This window comes from Mandrillus leucophaeus, unplaced genomic scaffold (assembly GCF_000951045.1).
Source record: "Mandrillus leucophaeus isolate KB7577 unplaced genomic scaffold, Mleu.le_1.0 Scaffold22, whole genome shotgun sequence".
NCBI classification, from domain to species: domain Eukaryota; kingdom Metazoa; phylum Chordata; class Mammalia; order Primates; family Cercopithecidae; genus Mandrillus; species Mandrillus leucophaeus.
This window is the reverse complement of record NW_012102254.1, coordinates 2083112-2106475: the sequence shown is the minus strand read 5'-3', so window position 1 is coordinate 2106475 and position 23364 is coordinate 2083112. Positions and strand designations below refer to the sequence as shown.

Here is a 23364-nt window from a genome sequence, read left to right as displayed (position 1 = left end):
TTCACCATGTTAGCCAGAATGGTCTTGATCTCCTGACCTAGTGATCCACCCGTCTCGGCCTCCCAAAGTGCTGGGATTACAGGCTTGAGCCACCATGCCCGGCCTGATACTTTTGTTAAAAATCAATTGTGGGGCGAGGCACAGTGCTCATACCTGTAATCCTAGCACTCTGGGAGGTCAAGGCAGGTGGATTGCTTGAGCTCAGGAGTTCGAGACCAGCCTGGGCAACATGGCGAAACCTCATCTTTACAAAAAGTACAAAAAATTAGCTGGAGTTGTTTGCCTGTAGTCCCAGCTATGTGGGAGGCTGAGGTGGGAGGATCACTTGAGCCTGGCAGGTTGAGGCTGCAGTGAACCATGTTCGCACCGCTGCACTCCAGCCTGGGTGATGGAGTGAGACCCTGTCTCAAAAAAAAAGAAAAATCAGTTGTGGGTCTGTTTTCTGGGTGCTCTGTTCTGCTCCTTTGAACTCTTCTCACATTTGTATTGTGCTCTTCACTAATGTAGCTTTATGGTAAGTCTTAAAAATCAGGTAGTGTAAGTCCTTAAATTTTATTATTATTATTATTATTATTATTATTATTATTATTTTGAGACAGAGTCTCACCTCTGTCTCCCCAGCTGGAGTGCAGTGGCGTGATCTTGGCTCATTGCAACCTCCACCTCCCAGGTTCAAGTGATTCTCCTGCCTCAGACTCTCTAGTAGCTAGGACTACAGGCGTGTACCGCCATGCATGGCTAATTTTTTGTATTTTTAGTAGAGACGGGGTTTCACCGTGTTAGCCAGGATGGTCTCAATTCCTGACCTCCTGATCTGCCTGCCTCTGCCTCCTAAAGTGCTGGGATTACAGGCATGAGCCACCGCACCTGGCTAATTTTATTATTTTTTTGAGGTTGCTTTGCATATTCTTAAGTCTTTTGCATTTTTATATAAATATTGAAATCTATCAATTTGAAATTGAAAGTCTTATCAATTTCTACAATGAGATTTTGATTGAATTGCTTTGAATTTTTATATTAGTTTGGGGGAAAATAACATCTTAACATTATTGAGTGTTCTGGTCCATCAGCACAGTGTCTCTCCATTTATTTAGACAATTTTTTCCTCATTTATGTAGATCTTTATCTTAATAATCTGGGCTTTTTCTTTTTTCTTTTTTTTTTTTTTTTTGAGACAGAAGATCCCTCTGTTTCCCGGGCTGGAGTGCAGTTGTGCAATCTAAGCTCACTACAGCCTCTGCTTCCTCGGTTCAAGTGATTCTCTTGCCTCAGCCTCCTGAGTAGCTAGGATTACAGGTGTGCACCACCGCACATGGCTGTTTTTTGTATTTTCAGTAGATGGGCTTTCGCCATGTTGGCCAGGCTGGTCCCAAACTCCTGACCTCAAGTGATCCTTGGCTTCCCAAAGTGTTTGGACTGCAGGTGTGGCCACCATGCCCGGCTGTCACCGTTAGTATTAATGAATCAATAATAATGGTGGTTATTAACTAAAGTCCATACTTTATTCGGATTTCTTTAGTTTTAATGACCATTTTCTGTTCCAAGATCCCATCCAGGTTATCATATTACACTTAGTTGTCATGTCTCCAAGGAAGTACTAGTCAGATATTTTGTAGAATGTCCCTTACTTGGGATTCGTTTGACGTTTTCCTCAAGTGAGAGTATCACTTGAGCCCAGCAGTTCAAGACTAGTCTGGGCAACACAGCAAGATCCCATCTCTAAAAAATTAAAAAAGAAATTTACTGGGATTGGTGGCATGTACCTGTAGTCCTAGCTACTTGGGAGGCTGCCGTGGGAGGATCACTTGAGCTCAGGAGTTTAAGGCTGCATTGAGCTATGATTATGCCACTGTACTCCAGCCTGGGCGACACAGTGAGACCTTATCTCTTAAAAAACAAAACAAGGCCGGGCGCGGTGGCTCAAGCCTGTAATCCCAGCACTTTGGGAGGCTGAGACGGGCGGATCACGAGGTCAGGAGATCAAAACCATCTTGGCTAACACGGTGAAACCCCGTCTCTACTAAAAATACAAGAAAATTAGCCGGGCGAGGTGGTGGGCGCCTGTAGTCCCAGCTACTCGGGAGGCTGAGGCAGGAGAATGGCGTGAACCCGGGAGGTGGAGCTTGCAGTGAGCTGAGATCCGGCCACTGCACTCCAGCCTGGGCGACAGAGCAAGACTCCGTCTCGAAAAACAAAACAAAACAAAACAAGCCAGGCGCGGTGGCTGATGCCTGTAATCTCAGGAGAATTGCTGGAACCCCAATTGCTTTAATTTTTTGATACTCTGTGTATATGTGTGTGTGTAAAATTTAAAATTCTAATTGTTCATTCCTGGTATATAGGAAAGCAGTTGACATATAGGAAAGCAGATGATCTTATATCCTGCAGCCTTTCTATGCTTGTTTATTAGTTCCAAGATTTTTATTTATTTATTTACTTATTTTTGTAGATTCTCTGGGATTTCCTATGTAGACAGTCATGTCATCTGTGAACAAAGACAGCTTTACTTCTTTTCAAATATGTGTACATGTTCTTTTTCTTGTCTCATTGCAGTAGCTAGGACTTTCAGTACAATGTTGAACAGGAGTGGTGAGAGAAGGCATCCTTGCTTTGTTTCCAGTTATCTAGGAAAACCATCTAGTCTCTTGCTATAAAGCAGGATGTTTGTTGTAGGTTTTTGGTAGATGTTCTTTGTCAATTGAGGAAGTTCTGCTATATTTCTAGTTTGCTGAGAGCTATTACTTTTTATTTTTGTTTTTTATTTTTTTGAGACAGTCTCACTCTATCTGCCAGACTGGAGTGCAGAAGCGCCATCTCGGTGCACTGCAACTTCTGCCTCTTGGGTTCAAGCAATTCTCATGCCTCAGCCTCCCAAGTAGCTGGGATTACAGGTGTGCACCACCACGCCCAGCTAATTTTTGTATTTTTAGTGGAGACGGGGTTTCACCATGTTGGCCAGGCTGGTCTCAAGCTCCTGACCTCAAGTGATCTGCTTACCTTAGCCTCCCAAAGTACTGAGCCACCATGCCTAGTTGAGAGTTTTTACTTTTTTGTTGTTGTTGTTGAGACAAAGTCTTGCTCTGTCTCCAGGTTGGAGTGCAGTGGCATGATCTTGGCTCACTGCAACCTCCGCTTCCCAGGTTCAGGTGATTCTCCTGCCTCAGTCTCCCGAGTAGCTGGTATTACAGGTGCCCACCACTATGCCTGGCTAGTTTATTTATTTTTAGTAGAGACAGGGTTTTGCCATGTTGGCCAGGCTGGTCTCGAACTTGTAACCTCAGGTGATCTGCCTGCCTTAGTCCCCCAAAGTGCTGGGATTACAGGCAAGAGTCACCATGGCTGGCCAGAAATGGGGTCTTGCCATGTTGCCCAGGCTGATCTCAAACTCCTGAGCTCAAGCAATCCTGCTTTAAACTCCCAAACTGTTGGGATTACAGGCATGAGCCGCCACGCCTGGCAACTGAGAATTTTTATAGTCACTAGATGTTGGGTTTTGTCAAGTGTGTTTTCTGCATCAAATGATATGATCATCTGATTTTGTTTCTTTAGCCTATTAACATGGTGGATTACAATGATTGATTTTCTTTTCTTTTCTTTTCTTTAAGCCCACGAGCCTAGTTTATGACATTCCATTGGGCAAAATCTTCTGTTCCCAGCACTGAGTATGGCCCAAGCCCCACAGCAGCTGCCGAGGGACCCAACTGCCCTGCCTGCCTCTAGCTCCCAGCATTGCTACTGGGGAGGCCAAGGGTACTGAAGTTCGTCCCACTGTCACCTGTCCATACATGTCAGAGGGGCCAGGCCGTCGTGGGGCGGTTGGGGCAGGACTATAGTTGTGACCGAGGGCTTGTGAGTGGGCCTCCTACTCCATAGTGCGGAGGAACTCTAGAAGCTCTGCTGTCTGTCAGTGATACAGCTTCCAAGGTGTTCTTGAGTAGCAGACATTGTCCCTCAGGAGGGGGGACCCCAAGGCCATGAGCACCCTGTTCCAGGGGAGGCCTTTTATGTAGATGGGCATGAGGGAGTGGGGAGCCCAGCGCATCAGATACTGGTTGAGTTGCGGTTTGCTCTTTGGAACAACTCCTTCAGGAAGCTGAGGCCTATGATTTGGTAACAGACCTGCTTGGTAGGCCATCTTCACACACTCCTCCATCTTGCAGTGCTCTTCCCGGCATAGGCCTGTGATCTTTTAGGGCAGCGTGCCTCCATGAGGCTGGATGAACTGGCTAAGCAGCAAAACATTGTCATAGTTTTACTTGTGGTTCAGGTTCCAATGGCAGATGGGGCACTGACCAGAGGGGTTTGGAGGATTTGGACTCTCCTTGGGAGTCGCTGTGATACGGCCTTCAATTATAGTTGTCTTTCCTTCTTGGATCTCCACCACTGCCCTGAAGCGGCGAGCTGGAAGCTGAGACCAGCTGGTCGCTGCTGGGCCTGCTAGGAGCCCATGGGGAAGCTGCCCACAGCCGGACCCCAGAGCCTCGAAGGCAGCCGTCTTGAAAAACCAACCCTGACCTCTACAATGATTGATTTTCAAATGTTGAACCAGCTTTGCAGAACTATAATAAACCCAAGTGTGGTGTGTAATTCTTCTTATACTTTTCTGGATTTGATTTTCTTATATTTTGGGAGGGGGGTATTGTGTCTCTGTGAGATATATTGATCTATAGTTTTAATTTCTAATGTCTTTATCTAGATTTGCTATTAGGGTAATGCTGGATTCATAGGATGGGTTAGGAAATGTTCCGTCTGCTTCTATGTTCCAGTAGAGATGGGGCTTCACCATGTTGGCCAGGCTGGTCTCAAACTCCTGACCTCAGGATATCCGCCTGCCTCAGCCTCCCAAAGTGAAGTGCTAGGATTACAGACGTGAGCCACTGAAAAAAGTTTTAATTTCGGTGAAGTCTGTTTTATTGTGTTTTTCTTTTATGGATTGTGGTTTTGGTGTCATGTCTAAGAACTCTTTACCAAGCACTAGGTCCCAATACAGATCTTCTCCTGTATTTTTTTCTAACATTTTTATATTTTTGTATTTAAATTAGTGATTCATTTTGATTTTTTTTTTTTTTTTTTGTATACAGTGTGAGGTTTTAGGTTCAGGTTAATTTTTTTGTCTGTGAATGTCCAGTTGGTCCAGCACTGTTTGTTGCAAAATCTATTCTTCATTGAATTACTTTTAGCAATTTGGGGTATTTGTGTTGATCTCTTTTTGGGTTCTTGGTTCTCGGTTCTCTTCTATTGATCTGTGTGTCTATTCTTCCATCAATACCCTGTCTCAAGTATTGCAGTGACCAAATAGTAGTAAGTTTAATATGAGGTAGAGTGATCCCTCTTACTTTGTTCTTCTAGTTTCTTTGTCTTATATATATTATAGGATAAGTTGTCTATAAATCTACAAAAAAAATCTGTTTGGGATTTTGATAGGAATTGTGTTAAATCTATAGATCATTTTGGGGAAGATTGACGTCTTTACTATGTTGAGCCTTCCAACTCATGAACATGCTTTGTCTCCCCATTTACCTAGATCTTCTTTGATTTTTTTTTTCCATTGGCATTTTGTAGTTTTCAGTGTACAGATGTTATACTTGTTTTGTTGGGTTTATGTTAGGCACCTCTTTTTGGGGGGAGTGATTGTAAATAGTATTATGTTTTTAATTTCAGTTTCACATGGTTGTTGCTAATCTATAGGAATACGATGGATGTTTATGTGTTCATCTTGTATCTTTCAATCCTCCTGGACTCACTTACTAGTTATATGATCATTTTTATAGATTCCTTTGCATTTCCTGCATAGAGAACCATGTCCTTGGCAAATAGGGGTAATTTTATTTCTTCCTTACCAGTCTCTATGCTTTTTACTTCCTCTTCTTGCCTTGTACTGGACAGAATGTTTGATTACTTTTTGAGAACCAAAAATTATTTACTTATTTTAAAAACCAGTTTTCATTTAAATATAAAACATTCCATTGCTTAATTATAGCAAATAGTAATAGCAAGTGTTTACTGCATATCAGGCATTGATGTCAGTGCTTTATCTTTATTAAGATAGTAGGTGTCATTATCAAGCCCATTTTATAGATGTGGAAACTAAGACACAGAGAGGTTATGTAAGTTTCCAAAGGTCATGTATTGTATAAGTGGCAAAGTTGGGATTTGGACTTGTGTGGTCGGGCTCCATAGATTGGGCTCCTACTACATCCACTGTGCAAAAAGCCTAGCTTCCATTGTAGCTGAACCTATTTTATGCTTCAGTGGAAGAACTAGAGGGGGAAGAGAAGTCAAGAGAGAAATGGAGAGGATGTTGGAACATGAGAGACACAAGGCTTGAACAAGAGAAATTATGAGACCCGGGATATAAAAAGACAAGTGGAAAGATCAGTGAGAATATGAGAACCAGGATATGCCTGAAGCAGCAGGTCATGGAAAGCATGTAAGGGACAGCAGCCCACACCACTGCCCGCTCAGGCCTTGGCTGCCTAATCCTGGGTCCTGGCCTGCTGTCTAGACTTTCTGTCCTCCCTCCTACACTATGCCATGCAGCCTGACTGCCTGGGCTGCTGGCTATAGATGTGACGTCCCTCCCAAAACTTCTCACACACTCAAGGATTTCAGTATCTACACCTAGTTTCCTACTCTTAGCTCAGCGTCATTATTATTCTCTACTGCTTCTGCTCTTCTGTGCTGGGTTTTATTAAATCTCTTTTATAGTCCAGCTCTCAGGGGAGGATGCTAAGAAGCTCTGGCTTGGTAGCCTTGCAGTGTGCTTTCTCCAGCCCCTACTGTCATCTTTGATTTCATAGAAGCTTAGTTAGTTTCGCTTTAGAACCTGGAATATATATTCCCAACTCCTGAAGTGCCAAGGACCACTGGAAGGTGGACAAGAAGACTGATGAATACCTGAGAATAGGAGGAAGAAGCTGAGTCAGAGAAGAGGTACTCAGGACGATCAGAAGCAGCTGGGAATAATGTGCAAATGTTCCCTGAAGTCTGCAGAGTGAAGTTAAAAATCTAAAGCAAGTCCAAGGCAGGCAGATCACTTGAGGTCAGGAATTAGAGACTAGCCTGGCCAACATGGTGAAACCTCATCTCTACTAAAAAAAAAAAAAAACAAAAAAACCCCAAAAATATTAGCCAGGCGTGGTGATATGCACCTGTAGTCCTAGCTACTTGGGAGGCTGAGGCAGGAGAATCACTTGAACCCAGGAGGCAGGGGTTGCAGTGAGCTGAGTTCATGCTACTGCACTCCAGCCTGGGCGACAGAGTAAGACTTGTCTCAAAAAAAAAAAAAAAAAAATCTAGGGCAAGTTAGGAGTGTTATGAAATACCCACAGGCTGAAGCAGTTGGTCACTGAGCAAATAATGCTTGAATTCAGTAGAAGTAAGTTGATTGGTGGCTCCCTTGGTATCTGAGGGCAATGCCACCTTTCAAGTATAACTAAAGAGAAAACACCACTGAATACTCATTTTGAAGAGAAGAGACTTGAAGATGAAAAAGCATATGGTGTAGGTTTTTTTGAGACGGTCTCACTCTGGTCACCCAGGCCAGAGTGCAATGGTGCAATCTCAGCTCACTGTAGCCCCGACCTGCTAGGATCAGGCAATCCTCCTACCTCAGCCTTCTGAATAGCTGGAACTACAGGTGTACACCCCCATACCTGGCTAATTTTTGTTTATTTTTCATAGAGACAGGGTCTCACTGTTGCCCAAGCTAGTCTTGAACTCCTGGGCTCAAGCAATCCTCCCACCTCAGCCTCCCAAGTAGCAAATCCATTTCTTTCTCTCTTTTTTTTTTTTTTTTTTTTTGAGGCAGAGTCTCCCTCTGTCGCCCACACTGGAGTGCAGTGGAGTGATCTTGGTTTACTGCAACCTCTGCCTCTAGGGTTCAAGCGATTCTCCTGCCTCAGCCTCCCGAGTAACTGGGACTACAGGCGTGTGCCACCACGCCCAGCTAATTTTTGTATTTTTACTGGAGACAGTGTTTTAACATATTAGCCAGGCTGGTCTTGAACTCCTGACCTCAAGGTAACCTCCCACCTTGGCCTCCCAAAGTGCTGGAATTGTAGGTGTGAGCCACCGTGCCTGGCCTAGACCCATTTCTTATGTAGCTAGATTCTCCAAGACCACCAGTTCCATTCTCCCTGTGAATCTTAATTATGACTTGATGAATATGAATTTATTGGTTGATTTAGGGACCAGTGACTTTCGAGGATGTGGCTGTGCTTTTCACTGAGGCAGAGTGGAAGAGACTGAACCTTGAGCAGAGGAACCTATTCAAAGAAGTGATGCTGGAAAATCTCAGGAATCTGGTCTCGTTGGGTGAGGATATGTTCTCTTCCTTCATTTTTCCATTTAAGTATTTACTGACCATATTCAGTGTGCCAGCCAATGTTTTAATCTCTTAGAACATATCGATGAATAGAATAATAAAGCATTTCTTCTCTCATGGAGCTTACATTCTAGTATAGGTAGACTGACAATGTACAATAAGCAGCATATATAGGTAAATTATAAATGTCAAAGGATAATAAGTGCTACATAGTTAAAAAATGTATAAGATATATATAAATATAAGTAGAGCAGATTAAGGGAGATCTGAAGTGCCTGGGTGTGGAGGCAACTGGCTGAACTTTTAAATTGCGTGATCAGGGTAGGCCTCTCTGAGGAAGTACATTTGAACAAAGGCTTGAAGGAGGTAAGGAGGTTGGGTATGTGGGTCAGGTGGGAAACTGCTCCAGACAAGAGGAAAGCAGTGCCACGGCTCTGGAGGCAGGAGCATATCTAGTCCTTTGGAGGAAAAGCAAAGAGGCCAAGGTGTTTGGAGTACAGAGAATGAGGAGGAGAATAGTAAGAGATGCCTTCTATGACCTAGAAGTTGGAAATGTTTGAGGTTTAAGGTATAAGTCTGTCAGTTTGATGTTTTATAGATTACTGGATATCATACATCGTGTTTTTATTCACTTATTTGAAAACTAAAACTGATTACTAGGTTAGCAAATAACAAAATCATTCTGGATATTTCTGAGTTATTGATGAGAGTCAGATTTTCAAAGTTCCTCACATTTCTCTCAGCAGCTTTCTCAAGGTTTGTCTTCATCTGGCATAGCTATGAATTAAATAGCTCTGATTTATTCTCTTTGCGTCTGTTTAGACCTATTTTGCACTGCTTTAATCTCATTTGAATTGGCCTCATTTCAATCCTAGTTTTTCTTATTTCTATTTCAGTGCAGATTCATCCATTTAAGTTAGCTTTCAATTGGCCAATCTGATCTGGTCTCATTTCATCTGGTCTTGTTACTCTCTATCTTTATGCTCATACATTTTGTTGATTCTGAAGAATATGTTAAAATTGTCTTAAAATAATCTGATTCAAATTAATCTTGATCCTGAAACTTTGGATCTCATTGGATCCATTTCAGGTGTTAAACTGTTTTTGTTCTTGATCCATCTTTCCCTTTCTCTCTACATCACTTTTTCTCTTATTGCTGAATTATTTAAAGCAAATCTCAAATATCATGACATACCACTCATGTTATATCACAGTGCAACTCCAATAAGTAAGGATATTTTATTTTATTTATTTATTTTTTTTGAGATGGAGTTTCACTCTTGTTGCCCAAGCTGGAATGCAGTGGCGCGATCTTGGCTCACTGCAACCTCCACCTTCCGGGTTCAAGCAATTCTCCTGCCTCAGCCTCCCGAGTAGCTGGGAGTACAGGCACGCACTACCACACCCCGCTAATTTTTTTGTATTTTTAGTAGAAACGGGGTTTCACCATGTTAGCCAGGCTGGTCTCGAACTCCTGACCTCAGATGATCCACCTGCCTCAGCCTCCCAAAGTGCTGGGATTACAGGCATGAGCCACTGTGCCCGGCCTAATATTTTCTTATATAACCACAGTGTCATGATCAGAACTCAGAAAGTTACCAGAAACGCTTCAGTATCATCCAACACCTAGATCATCTCAAGTTTTTTTGCAAAATTGAATCGGGATTCAGATGAGATCCACACATTCCATCTTCTAAAAAATTCTCTTAATTTATATCAACTCCTTCTCTGTCTCCTTTTTTTTTTCTCCTGTAGCCCACGGATCTATTTGTAATGTTCTGAATCTAGAATATAAATCTATGTTAGTATCATAAAGTAATTTTTGCATGGTAGATTGTAAATCAAGAGAAAATAGTTTTTGAGCTTTACCAAGAGGTGTTCACTAATATGAAAAAAAAATCACATCACTCATGGCAGTGCTGGTTGTGGTGTTTGAGTAACCGCTTGCATAGCACACTTAGGTCTGTCACTACTAGAACACACATAGTCATCAATAAGGCACATCCATGTGTGTCTGCATTTGTAGCTGTCTTGTCTACAGTGTAAACACTTGTCTTGTCCTGTAAGCACCTGATTGCTCTGGTATGTCTCATAATGTAGCCCTGTCAAGAGATTACATATTGAAATGAATATTTTTATTGTAAATTACTTTCTTTTTTTCTTTTTTTTTTTTTTTTTTTGAGACTGAACTTTGCTCTTGTCCCCCAGGCTGGAGTGCAGTGGTGCAATCTCGGCTCATGGCAACCTCTGCCTCCCCAGTTCATGCAGTTGTCCTGCCTCAGCCTCCTGAGTAGCTGGGATTACAGGCATGTGCCACCATGCCCGGCTAATTTTTGTATTTTTAGTGGAGACAGGATTTCACCATGTTGGTCAGGCTGGTCTCAAACTACTGACCTCAGATGATCTGCCTGCCTCAGCCTCCCAAAGTGTTGGGATTACAGGCGTGAGCCACCACGCCCAGTTCCTTTCTTTTTAATGTTTTGGATAGGGCATTACATTATTAAAACATTCTGTGGCCAGGCGTGGTGGCTCATGCCTGTAATCCCAGCACTTTGGGAGGCTGAGGCCGGCGGATCACGAGGTCAGGAGTTTGAGAACAGTCTGGCCAACATGGTGTAACCCCACCTCTACTAAAAATAGAAAAAAAAAAAAAATCAGCCAGGCATGGTGATGTGCACCTGTAATCCCAGCTATGCAGGAGGCTGAGGCAGGAGAATCACTTGAACCTGGGAGGCGGAGTTTGCAGTGAGCCAAGATTGCACCACTGCACTTCAGCCTGGGCGACAGAGCAAGACTCCATCTTGGAGAGAAAAAAAACACAAAACATTCTGCATATGAGTACACTTAATTAAATATGAATTTTATTTCAGGACAGTAAGTGAGATGTTACGAAACATAAGTTATAAAAAGGAGGCTTTTGTTCTGACAGTATTGAGAACATCTTCTGCCTAACCCTCTAGTCCTTTTTTAATTAACTTGGCTCCTGTCACTCATTTACTCAAAAGTATGTATTGACTATTAAACGCTGGGTCTAGTTCTGCATTCTTAGAATATACCAGTAATATGTATGGGAGAAGGGTGCTGTAGACATAGAAACCAGACAGTATAAGTCATCTGGATGGGAGGATAGTGTGGCTCAGATGGAGCAAATGAAGGCTGGAGAATAGGCTTGAGTCAAAGAAGCAGTAGGTGGAAACCAGTGGGCCCTCTAAGCAGCTTGGCTTTTACTTTGAACATTATGGACTTCCTTTTTTTTAAGTTGAAGGGTCTTGTTTATTAGAAATGTAGAAAAAAGAAGGAAGAGGCCAGGTGCAGTGGCTCACGCTTCTAATCCCAGCACATTGGGAGGCCGAGGCGGGCGGATTATGAGGTCAGGAGTTCGAGACCAGCATGACCAACATGGTGAAACCCTGTCTCTACTAAAACTACAAAAATTAGCCGGGCGAGGTGGCATGTGCCTGTAATCCCAGCTATTCAGGAGGCTGAGGCAGGAGAATCACTTGAACCCGGGAGGCGGAGGTTGCAGTGAGTCGAGATCGCGCCACTGCACTCCAGCCTGGGTGACAGAGCGAGACTCCGTCCCAAAAATAAATAAATAAATAAATAAAAATAAAAAGGCCAGGCCCGGTGGCTCGCACCTGTAATCCTTGCTCTTTGGGAGGCTGAGTTCGAAGCTCAGGAGTTCGAGACCAGCCTGGGCAACATGGTGAAACCCCGTCACTGTTAAAAATACAAAAGTTAGCTGGGCACAGTGGCACACCCCTGTAGTCCCAGCTACTTGGGAGGCTGAGGCAAGAGAATTGCTTGAACCTGGGAAGCGGAGGTTACAGTGAGCCAGGATCACACCATTGCACTGCAGCCTGGGCAACAGAGACTCTGTCTCAAAAAAATAAAATAAAATAAAATAAGAGGAAGAATTGGCTTTAGTCACCCACTCCCATTCCATTCTTCTGTTCCTTCTTCTAGGACAGAACTCTGTGGCTCCAGGGCTTAATTTCTTTTGTATGGATGGGGGTCCAGTTGGCTTTATTATTTATTTGTCTGAGACAGAGTCTTGTTCTGTCACCCAGGCTGGAGTACGATGGTGCGATCCTGGCTCACAGCGACCTCCGCCTCCCGCGTTCAAGTGATTCTCCTGCCTCAACCTCCCGAGTAGCTGGGATTACAGGCGCCTGCCACCATGTCCGGCTAATTTTTGTATCTTGAATAGAGATGAGATTTCACCATGTTTGCCAGGCTGGTCTTGAACTCCTGACTTCAAGTGATCCACCCGCCTCGGCCTCCCTAAGTGTTAGGATTACAAGCGTGAGCCACGGTGCCGTGCCCCATTTGGCTTTAGTTACCCGCTCCCACCACCACATTCTTCGATTCCTGATTCTAGGGCAGCACTCTGTGGCTCCAGGGCTTCATTTCTTCTGGATGGATAGGGGTCCTGGTTTCAGTGACTCCTCTGGAGCGGTGTAGCTTAGGTAGTCCTCATCCCTCTTCCTGTCCTGAGAGAGTTGGAGCAGTTGGTCTGGGTGTCTGGGAATCTGATCATCGGGATGTCTGGATGGCAGCTTTGCAAGCCTAGAGTAGTCAAAGCCTGGAACACTCCTGGCCCCTAGATGTAGTTCAAAGGCCAAAGTTGGTTAGCTTTTCCAAGAGGTATTGCATCTATGTCAGGGGGCTTAATTCTCACTGGCTTCTTTTCTTCAAAGGCCTAGTCAAAGAAGCAAGGATCTCATTATTTATAGAACATAGGCCTTTAAACAGCTCAGAGTTATTCGTGGTGTATTGAGAGTATTTAGGAACACATATTTTGGCATCCTGAACCCTGTCTTGTCTTTTCTTACTTTATGACTGTGGACACAAAGTTACTAATCCTTCTAAACTTCAATTTCCCGATCTATGAAATGATAATACCAGGATTAAATTTGGTCTTTATGTAAAGCCCTGCATAGCACAAAACACAATGCTGGGCCCATAGTAAGTGATGTTTATTATGGGGTCTATTATTATTAAGGATAATAATAATAGTAATAGAGCTTACAATCCAAATTCAGGTAATAAAGACCATCGGAACTTTATACAAGTGAATAAATAAATAAAAATTTTGAGTTTATTTAATTGTCAGGCAAGGGAATGAATAGTAAAGAAACCTTACTGAATAGTTCACAGAGAGGACTACTAAATAGTAGGAAGGCAGTTTTATGGCATTTGTGCTAATTAAATATGAAAGACCAGGACTCTGCATAGGATGGAATGAATCCATGGGTCTATACATGTTTGGTTAAAACAATTCTCCTGGCCAGCGCAGTGGCTCACACTTGTAATCCCAGCACTTTGGGAGGCTGAGGAGGGTGGGATCACCTGAGATCAGGAGTCCGAAACCAGCCTGGCCAACATGGTGAAGCCGCGTCTCTACTAAAAATACAAAAATTAGCCAGTTATGGTGGCGCGCGCCTGTAATCCCAACCACTCAGGAGGCTGAGGCAGGAGAATTGCTCGAACCCAGGAGGTGGAAGTTGCAGTGAGCGGAGATCCCACCATTACACTCCAGGCTGGGCGACAAGAGTGAAACTGTCTCCAAAAAAAAAAAAAAAAAAAAAAGGCCGGGCGGTGACTCACGCCTATAATCCCAGCACTTTGGGAGGCCGCGAGGTGGGTGGATCACAAGGTCAAGAGATTGAGACCATCTTGCCCAACATGGTGAAACCCCGTCTCTACTAAAAATACAGAAATTAGCTGGGTGGAGTGATGGGCGCCTGTAGTCCCAGCTACTCGGGAGGCTGAGGCGAGAGAATCACTTGAACCCGGGAGGTAGAGGTTGCAGTGAGCCGAGATCGTGCCACTGCACTTGAGCCTGGCGACAGAGTGAGACTCTGTCTCAAAAAAAAAAAAAAAAAAAAAAATCCTATTTATTAGTTAGGCAAGGGTCTTCAGTTAGGCTGATAAAGGGTCTGGCCTGGATTACAAAAGGTTCATGGTTGTTATTTTCAGCTGGTTAGAAACAGTTGCAAGTTAATTTTTATATTTCTTAGCAAAGTACAGCTCAATGGTAACATTGCTGTATTTGCTGACTTGTGGAAAACAGGGAAGAGCAGATCTTGGATTGGAGGACCAAAAGCCAGCCTCCTTTAAGTCAGTTGTGCCTGTCTTCTCCACTGATGAATCCTTACTTCTGTAGAACCTGGCATGTAATCTTCCTCTAATAAATATCTACTGATAAGTGGGGAAACTCAAATGAAGGCTTCCTATGCACATTCTTCAACTACTATTCTGTACTGCATTCTACATTGGCGGACATCGAGACTAAGTGACTCCTATCTCAATCCATCCTTCTCAAAGGAAAAGTCACAAAGAGCATTCCCATATAGGTCACAAAGACTGTTCTCTCTCAGTGGAAACAAATGCTTGTGGCATTATGTGATTATGGTAGAAGATAATTTTAGTATAACTGTAGATATTTACAGAGCTGAGGATGTCTCAGATGCCTACTTGGAAGATTCTCTGTTGGGATAATATACAGAATAGATTCGGCTGTGGGTTTTTTTGGATTAAAGTAAAATATGTAATAGGTAAAAATGGAGTGCAATGTATAATCTGAATCTAATCATGGGAAACATCAGGAACTTTTTTTGTGACGGCGTTCACCGTGTTGCCCAGGCTAGTCTTCAAGTCCTGAGCTCAGGCAATCCGCCCACCTTGTCCTCCCAAAGTGCTGGGATTAACAGGCATGATCCACTGTACCTGGCCCTTTGTATTATTCATATTCTTGCAGCTTTTCTGTCTATTTGAAATGATTTCCAAATCAAAAGTTTGAAGAAGCTGAATGGAAATACAGGTCCTGCATAGCATATCTTGGGGAGAAAGACTTTAATCATTTAGAATGATTAATGGGCCAGGTCTTACCATAAAACAGGAGCCCAGTCAGCCCTTCCTGTGACTTTTCTGACTGGAAACTTTCTCTCTTCAGCAGAATCAAAGCCAGAAGTCCACACCTGCCCTTCTTGCCCTCTGGCCTTTGGCAGTCAGCAATTCCTCAGCCAAGATGAGCTACACAATCATCCCATTCCAGGTTTCCATGCAGGAAATCAACTCCACCCAGGAAACTCCTGCCCAGGGGATCAGCCACAGCCACAATGTCCTTCTGATAAAAATCACAGGGGGGCTGAAACAGAAGATCAACGAGTGGAAGGAGGCGTCAGACCCTTGTTTTGGAGTACAAATGAGAGGGGGACTTTAGTGGGTTTCTCTAGCCTGTTCCAGAGACCACCAATAAGCTCTCAGGGAGGCAACAGAATATTAGAGATACAGCTCAGTCCAGCCCAGAATGCAAGCTCTGAGGAAGTAGACAGAATTTCCAAGAGGGCAGAAACCCCAGGGTTTGGAGCAGTCAGGTTTGGAGAGTATGCATTAGCTTTTAACCAGAAGTCAAACCTGTTCAGACAGAAGGCAGTCACAGCAGAAAAATCTTCAGACAAAAGGCAGTCACAGGTGTGCAGGGAGTGTGGGCGCGGCTTTAGCAGGAAGTCACAGCTCATCATACACCAGAGGACACACACAGGAGAAAAGCCTTATGTCTGCGGAGAGTGTGGGCGAGGCTTTATAGTTGAGTCAGTCCTCCGCAACCACCTGAGTACGCACTCTGGGGAGAAACCTTATGTGTGCAGCCAGTGTGGGCGAGGCTTTAGCTGCAAGCCATACCTCATCAGACATCAGAGGACACACACAAGGGAGAAGTCATTTATGTGCACAGTGTGTGGGCGAGGCTTTCGTGAAAAGTCAGAACTCATTAAGCACCAGAGAATTCACACAGGGGATAAGCCTTACGTGTGCAGGGACTGTGGCCGAGGCTTTGTAAGGAGATCATGTCTCAACACACACCAGAGGATACATTCAGATGAGAAGCCTTTTGTTTGCAGAGAGTGTGGGCGAGGCTTTCGTGCTAAATCGACTCTCCTCCTACACCAGTGGACACATTCAGAGGTGAAGCCTCATGTGTGTGAGGAGTGTGGGCATGGATTTAGCCAGAAGTCGACGCTCAAATCACATCGGAGAACACACTCAGGGGAGAAGCCTTATGTGTGTGGGGAATGTGGGCGGGGATTTAGCCGGAGGATATTCCTCAGTGGACACTGGAGGACACACACGGGAGAGAAGCCTTACACGTGCTTTGAGTGTGGGCGAAACTTTAGCCTCAAGTCCGCTCTCAGTGTACATCAGAGGATACACTCTGGGGAGAAGCCTTATGCGTGCGCGGAGTGTGGGCGCGGCTTTATCACAAAATCACAGCTCATCAGACACCAGAGGACACACACAGGAGAAAAGCCTTATGTCTGCGGAGAGTGTGGGCGAGGCTTTATCGCTCAGTCAACCCTCCACTACCACCGGAGTACACACTCCGGGGAGAAACCTTATGTGTGCAGCCAGTGTGGGCGAGGCTTTCGTGATAAATCAACTCTCCTCGCACACGAGCAGACACATTCAGGGGAGAAGCCTTATGTGTGTGGGGAATGTGGGCGGGGATTTGGCCGGAAGATACTCCTCAGCAGACACTGGAGGACACACACAGGAGAGAAGCCTTACGCGTGCATGGAGTGTGGGCGAAACTTTAGCCACAAGTCCACTCTCAGCTTGCATCAGAGGATACACTCGGGGGAGAAGCCTTATGCTTGCACGGAGTGTGGGCGAGGCTTTAGGAGGAAGTCACAGCTCAACATACACCAGAAGACACATTTGGGGAAAAGCTTTAGAGGTGCAAGGAGTGAGGATGTGATTTTCGCAAGTCAGCCATCAGCCGCACCAGCAGAAATGCTCAGGGAGAAGCCTTGTTTGTAAGGTAATGTGGACAGAGCTGTACGTGGACATCATTCCTTGTCACATGTCAGAGGACACACTCGGGAGAAGCCTTCTTCATGGAGTGAGAGTAAAGTGTTGGCTGGAAGTGGCCCCTTAAGAGATACTGGGAGTCAAATCTATCTACTGTACACTCACCCCACTCTCGTTCTAAGGGCTTTAGGGAGAGTCTTCTGACCGCTTACATTCCTACAGATGTGAAGATGGCAGAGATCTAACTTCTGAGGGCAGAGCTGTCAAGTGACAGTCCCCTTAGAGGAATGGTCTTTGCATCTGACTACTTCCTCCTGCAACTGTGTTCTTCCATTGGCTTCTATGACACTCTCCTGCTTTATTTTTTTATACATCTCTAGCCTTTGCTGTGTCCTCTCCTACCCCACCTTTAGATTTTACTCAGAGTTCAGTTTCCAACTCTACAATCTGAGGGACTCCTTAACCAGGTCCCCTTCCTAACCCTCCAGGCCCAAATCCAAGATTCTTTAACCATACTCTAAAAGTTCTTCAGACTCAGGACTTAAATATCATAGCCACACCACCTTGGCCTTCAATGACAGGGATCTAGCAATGCTACATCATTGACCTTCCAATACCAGGTTTAAGAGTTTTTAAACACAGCTCCTCTTAAATCATCCAATCTCAGTACCCAGTGTTTTAGCCATGCTCGGGTGGCTAAATTACATCCAGGAATAGTGCTAGGGCCTTTAGCCATTTGTCTCTCCTCACACTCCCAGGGCCCATATGGCCCAGGTTCTGACAGTTTACCTTACTCCCTTGGCCTGGGGCTGGCCCTACCTGACACCCTATGTCAATGAGTGTACCTTGGAGAGCTGTCCACTCAGGCCCCAGTGCCTTTATTTGCTAAGAGACTGCCACAGAAAAGAAAGGGAGAGATGTTTGTGTAACCTCAAAATACTTAGGCTTGGTTTTGATGCTGGAGAGGAAGAAGGACTTGGAGAGAGAGAAGGAATGGCTGATCAGAGGCTTTTGTCCACTCCCTCTCACTGGAAGTGGTTGATCTCCAGGGAATCCCCAAGGTTAGCCTGGTTAGGGGAAGGGCTAGGGGTACCTGGAATGTAGGATCTCCCCACTGCCTGGCCTACCACCCTAATGCTGCCCATTTCCCATGGCCTGAGCTAAAAGCCATAGGAAGTGTCCATGGCCTGAGCTAAAAGCCACAGAAAGTGTGCGTATGTGTGTGTGTAGGGGTTGCTGTGCAGGGGAAGGGTGGGACACCATCATTCCACAAGACCTCGAAGTTACTTCTCCCATAGAAAAACAAAAGTGGGGCCGGGCGCGGTGGCTCAAGCCTGTAATTCCAGCACTTTGGGAGGCCGAGGCGGGTGGATCACGAGGTCAGGAGATCAAGACTATCCTGGCTAACATGGTGAAACCCCGTCTCCACTAAAAATACAAAAAACTAGCCGGGCGTGGTGGCGGGCGCCTGTAGTCCCAGCTACTTGGGAGGCTGAGGCGGGAGAATGGCATGAACCCGGGAGGTGGAGCTTGCAGTGAGCCGAGATCACGCCACTGCACTCCAGCCTGGGAGACACAGCGAGACTCTGTCTCAAAAAAAAAAAAAAAAGTGGAAAAATTAATGATCAAACAACTACTTTAAATATGAGGGGGAGAAAAAAGTGTTCATTTTCTATTAAAATCCATGTAGGCACTGTAGAGACACTGCACACGTCTGGTCCGGCAAGAGGACTGTCAGGTCCAGGCAGTCACAGGAAGAGATTGTAAGATGCAATAAGTCTTTCTGAATTTCTCTTCAAAGGGTTTAGCTTGTTAACTTCCTTATCCTTGTTCTCAAACTTAACTTTCTTGTTCTTCCTTGCCTCTAGTTACCGTAAACAGCCTACCCCCTTCCCATCAGCTCTAGTCAATAACTCACATCTGTTCCCTTGGTTACCTGTACCCATTGTTCCTCTGAAACTACACACTACACCTCTGTACCTCATGTCCCCCTCCCCTTCTATATTTAGGAAAATATGTACAAGTGGCCAATTGGGTCAGCTCAGATTGTGCAGTCCAACCCCAGCCCATGGGGGGAGTGACACAGAGATAGGGACTGTGTTAAGGATAAAAAAAACCCTGGTCTCTCTTTTTCTGTGTGCTCGTGTGATCTTAATTGACACAGGTGGCACCCTTCTGTAGAAGTAAATTACCTTGCTGAGAGAATTAAACTTTTGCCTGAGTGCTGGTTTTACTTCATGGCACCGAGCATTTATTCCTGGAGCATTTTATATCCAGCAATTCTAGGGGCTCGTCCGGGATCCCCATTCTCCTTTGGGAAGGGGTCTTCAGTCAACCTACCCAGGGGAGACACAACCCCCCGCCCTGTTGCCGTGGCCTCAGGGATGGGAGATTGAGACCCACCTGTTGTGACGAATAAACCTGGGCGGACTCTCAACAACGCGGGGAAGAAAGACTTGCAATACAGCGGTGACCAGGTAGACTGCACAGACCAAGGTAGAAAACATCGCAGGGGTGACAAAATACTTCTCTAGTGGTTTTGCGGGGGTCAGGGCATTCTGGAGGTTGAAAGTGCATGAATGGTAACAAGCACTACTGCTGTGCGGAGTGAGTCCAATCTGCGGTTCCATGGTCATCTCATATGGCTTAGGGTGGCCCTTTGGGGGTCCTGTCTGGGGTTTATACTGACCCGCCATCAATGCTAAGAGTGACCTGGAACATTCCCTCAAGGGAAGCGGCCAGAGTGGACAGTGAAAGAAGGGTGCAAGGAACCTCCAGCAGGTGGAGCTAAAGGATAGGTGAATCGAGCCTTAGCAAAGCTTTCAGTGAAGGACAGGCAAGAGACCCCTAATATGAGGGGCTGAGCCACAAGGAAACCCCAAATAGGCAAGAGATCCCTAATATGAGGGATTGAGCCACAGCAAGCCCCCGCTAGGCAAGAGATTCCTAATATGAGAGATTGAGCCTAGCCAGGACCCAGTATGGTAAATAATACAAGCAAAAAAGATAAAGTTAGCAACAAAGATAACACTGCCTGATAGTCCCCTAGGTCTCAAAGATATACCACCTGATAGCCCCTTAGGTCTCATGGTAAAAGGTTGGAAAGATAACAAGAGAACTAAACATAAGACAAAGGAACATGATAAAATAATTGCTGTTCTATTTGGTCTCAAAGACCTATCCTCAGTCCCTCAATCTTCTGGCCAAAGTTTGGATTGACTAAGGGTATACTATATCAACTTTTAATTAAACATGTAAGTAATAAAAGCCCAGTTTCTCAAGAACTGGACTATGCTCTTTGTTGGAAGTGAAGACCTGTCCTCCCTTTTCCCTTATGCACCTGCCCCTACTGTAGAACCAGTGAGAGAAGGGGGAATCCTGGCAAAGAGAACAGCACATGGTATCCCCTAGACCATCCTCCACCTAATACCCCTAGTCCCCCTCCTAATACACCCAATCCTTCCCCTCAGGCCCAGCCTAAGTCCCCCTCCCAAAAAGAACTTCAAGCTCCTAATTTGCCAGGTAGCTTTTGCTGAGCTAGTAACATCAAGGATCCACTGCAACTTGTCGGCATCGTCCCACCCATAGTATGCCCCAGTGGCAGGCAAAGCCCATGCTCCTGCCCCCTGGCTGGTCCAAGGTCCCAGCACCATATTGACAGCGGCTCTGCAAGACACATGGGCCAGGCCCCAGCCTATGCCCCGAGCAGATTACATTATGGGACATCTGCCTTACTTTTGCCAAGGTCAAGTAAAACGGGGCCTAAGGCGCAGCTCCAAGCAGCTAGGTATCCCTGCAGCTAAGTCTCCTAAGCAAGTAGTAAATAATCTTTCAGCTGATATATCCACTAGCATTTATTGTGGTCAGGTCAGTGTTAAAAGTAAAAATATCCACTAGAAAACCAAAATCACTTTTTTTTTTTTTTTTTTTTTGAGACGGAGTCTCGCTCTGTCGCCCAGGTTGGAGTGCAGTGGTGTGATCTCGGCTCACTGCATGCTCTGCCTCCCAGGTTCACGCCATTCTCCTGCCTCAGCCTCCCAAGTAGCTGGGACTACAGGCACCCGCCACCACACCTGGCTAATTTTTTTGTATTTTTTAGTAGAGACGGAGTTTCACCATGTTAGCCAGGATGGTCTCGATCTCCTGACCTTGTGATCCACCTGCCTCGGCCTCCCAAAGTGCTGGGATTACAGGCGTGAGCCACTGCGTCCGGCCTCTTAAAGTCACTTATATTAAAATATGCTACCAGAAAAGAATTACATGTGTATAAATAAGTGTGAGGCTATCCTGTTAAAAAGGATGGTTTAACATTAACTACTGATAATTCGTGTAACCTAGCAAGTTTCTTAATGAGAGATGCAAATCTAAAAAGAAAGCACGCATGTTTAGATTTAACTGATTACCATACACACGTCTGGCCAAACAAGAGAAACCCCCTTCAAAAGTGATTAAGGGAAAAAGAATGCAACAAGTGTTCAGTGATTAATAAAAGTTCGAGAGAAAATCAAAGTGTTTAATAATTTGTCTATTCAAATTTATAAGCTGTCTGCACTTAGTCAAGCTTTAAAGTACCTGCAGGACCCAGAAGGATCCATCTATACTAATTCTAAATATGCTTTTATGGTGGCTCATACATTCAGAAAATTTCAGACGGAATTAATAGTAAAAGTCAAAGCCTTGTTTATGAGGAGTTAATCACCGAAGTGTTAAGTAACCTTCAGTTACCAGAAAAGAAAAAAATAGCTATTGTCCATGTCCCCAGGCATCAAAAAGCCTATCTTTCAAGAGTCAAGAAAATAACCTAGCAAATCAGGTAAGCCAGAAAATAACCTAGCAAATCAGATAACGCTGCAGGAGCGTTTCTGCTTTAGGCGCTAAAGAGAACTCAGAGAAATGTTATTCAAACCTCTTATGAAGGAAGTCTTATCTCCACCTACATTAGAGGACCCATTAAAGACGCCAAGCCATGTATAGCACAGTCAAAGTTTATATGTGTATAGGAATTTATGCCCTTAGCCAAACAATTCTAGAGACTTGGTTGCCATAAATCAAATGTCTTCTGACTTCCCATTACCCTACTAAGAATCCAAACTACCTCTCAAAGCAATCCAACATTCCTACATACTTGGTTTATACTTCCACTTTCTCTTCCCTCAGAACTCACAATTTTCCAGTACAGGTGCCACCCCTAGAGTTTCCAGTACCTCGACACCAGCCTGAGGAGCTGGCCTAGTGCCTCTAACCACTGAAACTGCAGTCCAAACAGCAAGAAAAGATGGACCGATCGCACCTGAGTCAAGAAAGCACCGCCATTCCTGAAGTCGTGGGCCATTATCCAAGGGAAAAAACCCCCTCAAACCTAAGATTAAGAAAAGTTTAACACTCTTATCTATTCTATTCCCCTTTCTTCTTTCCTTATTCTTTTGCTGACATTGTTATCAATGTAACTAGGTCAGACTCACCCCAAATCATTCCCTTTGATGCTTGCCTTGTCATGCCTTGTCAAAAGGATGAATACTGGGAAAGATATGTCTCTCCTTTAGAAAAATACCTCTGCCCCAGCTGGGTGCGGTGGCTCACGCCTGTAATCCCAGCACTTTGGGAGGCTGAGGCGGGTGGATCACGAGGTCAGGAGATCGAGACCATCCTGGCTAACACCGTGAAACCCCGTCTCTACTAAAAATACGAAAAATTAGCCGGGCATGGTGGTGGCTAATTTTTTAGCCTGTAGTCCCAGCTACTTGGGAGGCTGAGGCAGGAGAATGGCGTGAACCTGGGAGGTGGAGCTTGCAGTGAGCCAAGATCACGCCACTGCACTCCAGCCTGGGCAACAGAGCGAGACTCCATCTCAAAAAAAAAAAAAAAAACCTCTGCCCCTTCAGAGAAGCCATTGACCCCGTGCTTTGCTCATGGCGGGGGTACCAAGACACCCCAAGTTGGGAGATATGTTCTCAGTGGGCAGATGTCATCCTAACTACCAGAGAATATGGCGGGACCTCCCCAGAAAGCTGTACCGACCTAAAATCTTACCTCCACCTTACCAAAGGAATCACCCCCTCTAGTTGTCAACTTGACCACTGTAACCCAGTAACAATCTCTATTAATGCCCCTACCTCCACCAATCCTGTGCCCCCTTTAGAACGCTTGTATGGATTAGGAGTGGAGGCCAATGGATATGACCACATAGGCTTCTTTAAAATACGCTCTGTTGACCCCCTTCTTCT

General features: G+C 44.9%; 1 protein-coding gene and 1 pseudogene across 2 annotated transcripts in view; one reads left to right on the top strand and one right to left on the bottom strand.

Moving 5' to 3' along the window:
- Positions 1-17282, top strand: part of ZNF589 (zinc finger protein 589) — a 27904-nt gene extending 10622 nt beyond the window's left edge. Inside the window, exons 3-4 of one of the 2 annotated variants that reach the window (XM_011981005.1) lie at positions 8190-8316; positions 15288-17282. In XM_011981005.1, the coding sequence (XP_011836395.1) occupies positions 8190-8316; positions 15288-17149 (1989 nt within the window). In that variant the 3' untranslated portion in view covers positions 17150-17282. Of the gene's footprint in view, positions 1-8189; positions 8317-15284 lie in introns of both variants that reach the window. The other variant, XM_011981004.1, reaches the window with a different exon arrangement.
- Positions 3905-6786, bottom strand: LOC105540467 (annotated as a pseudogene).
- Positions 17283-23364: the final 6082 nt, after the last annotated feature.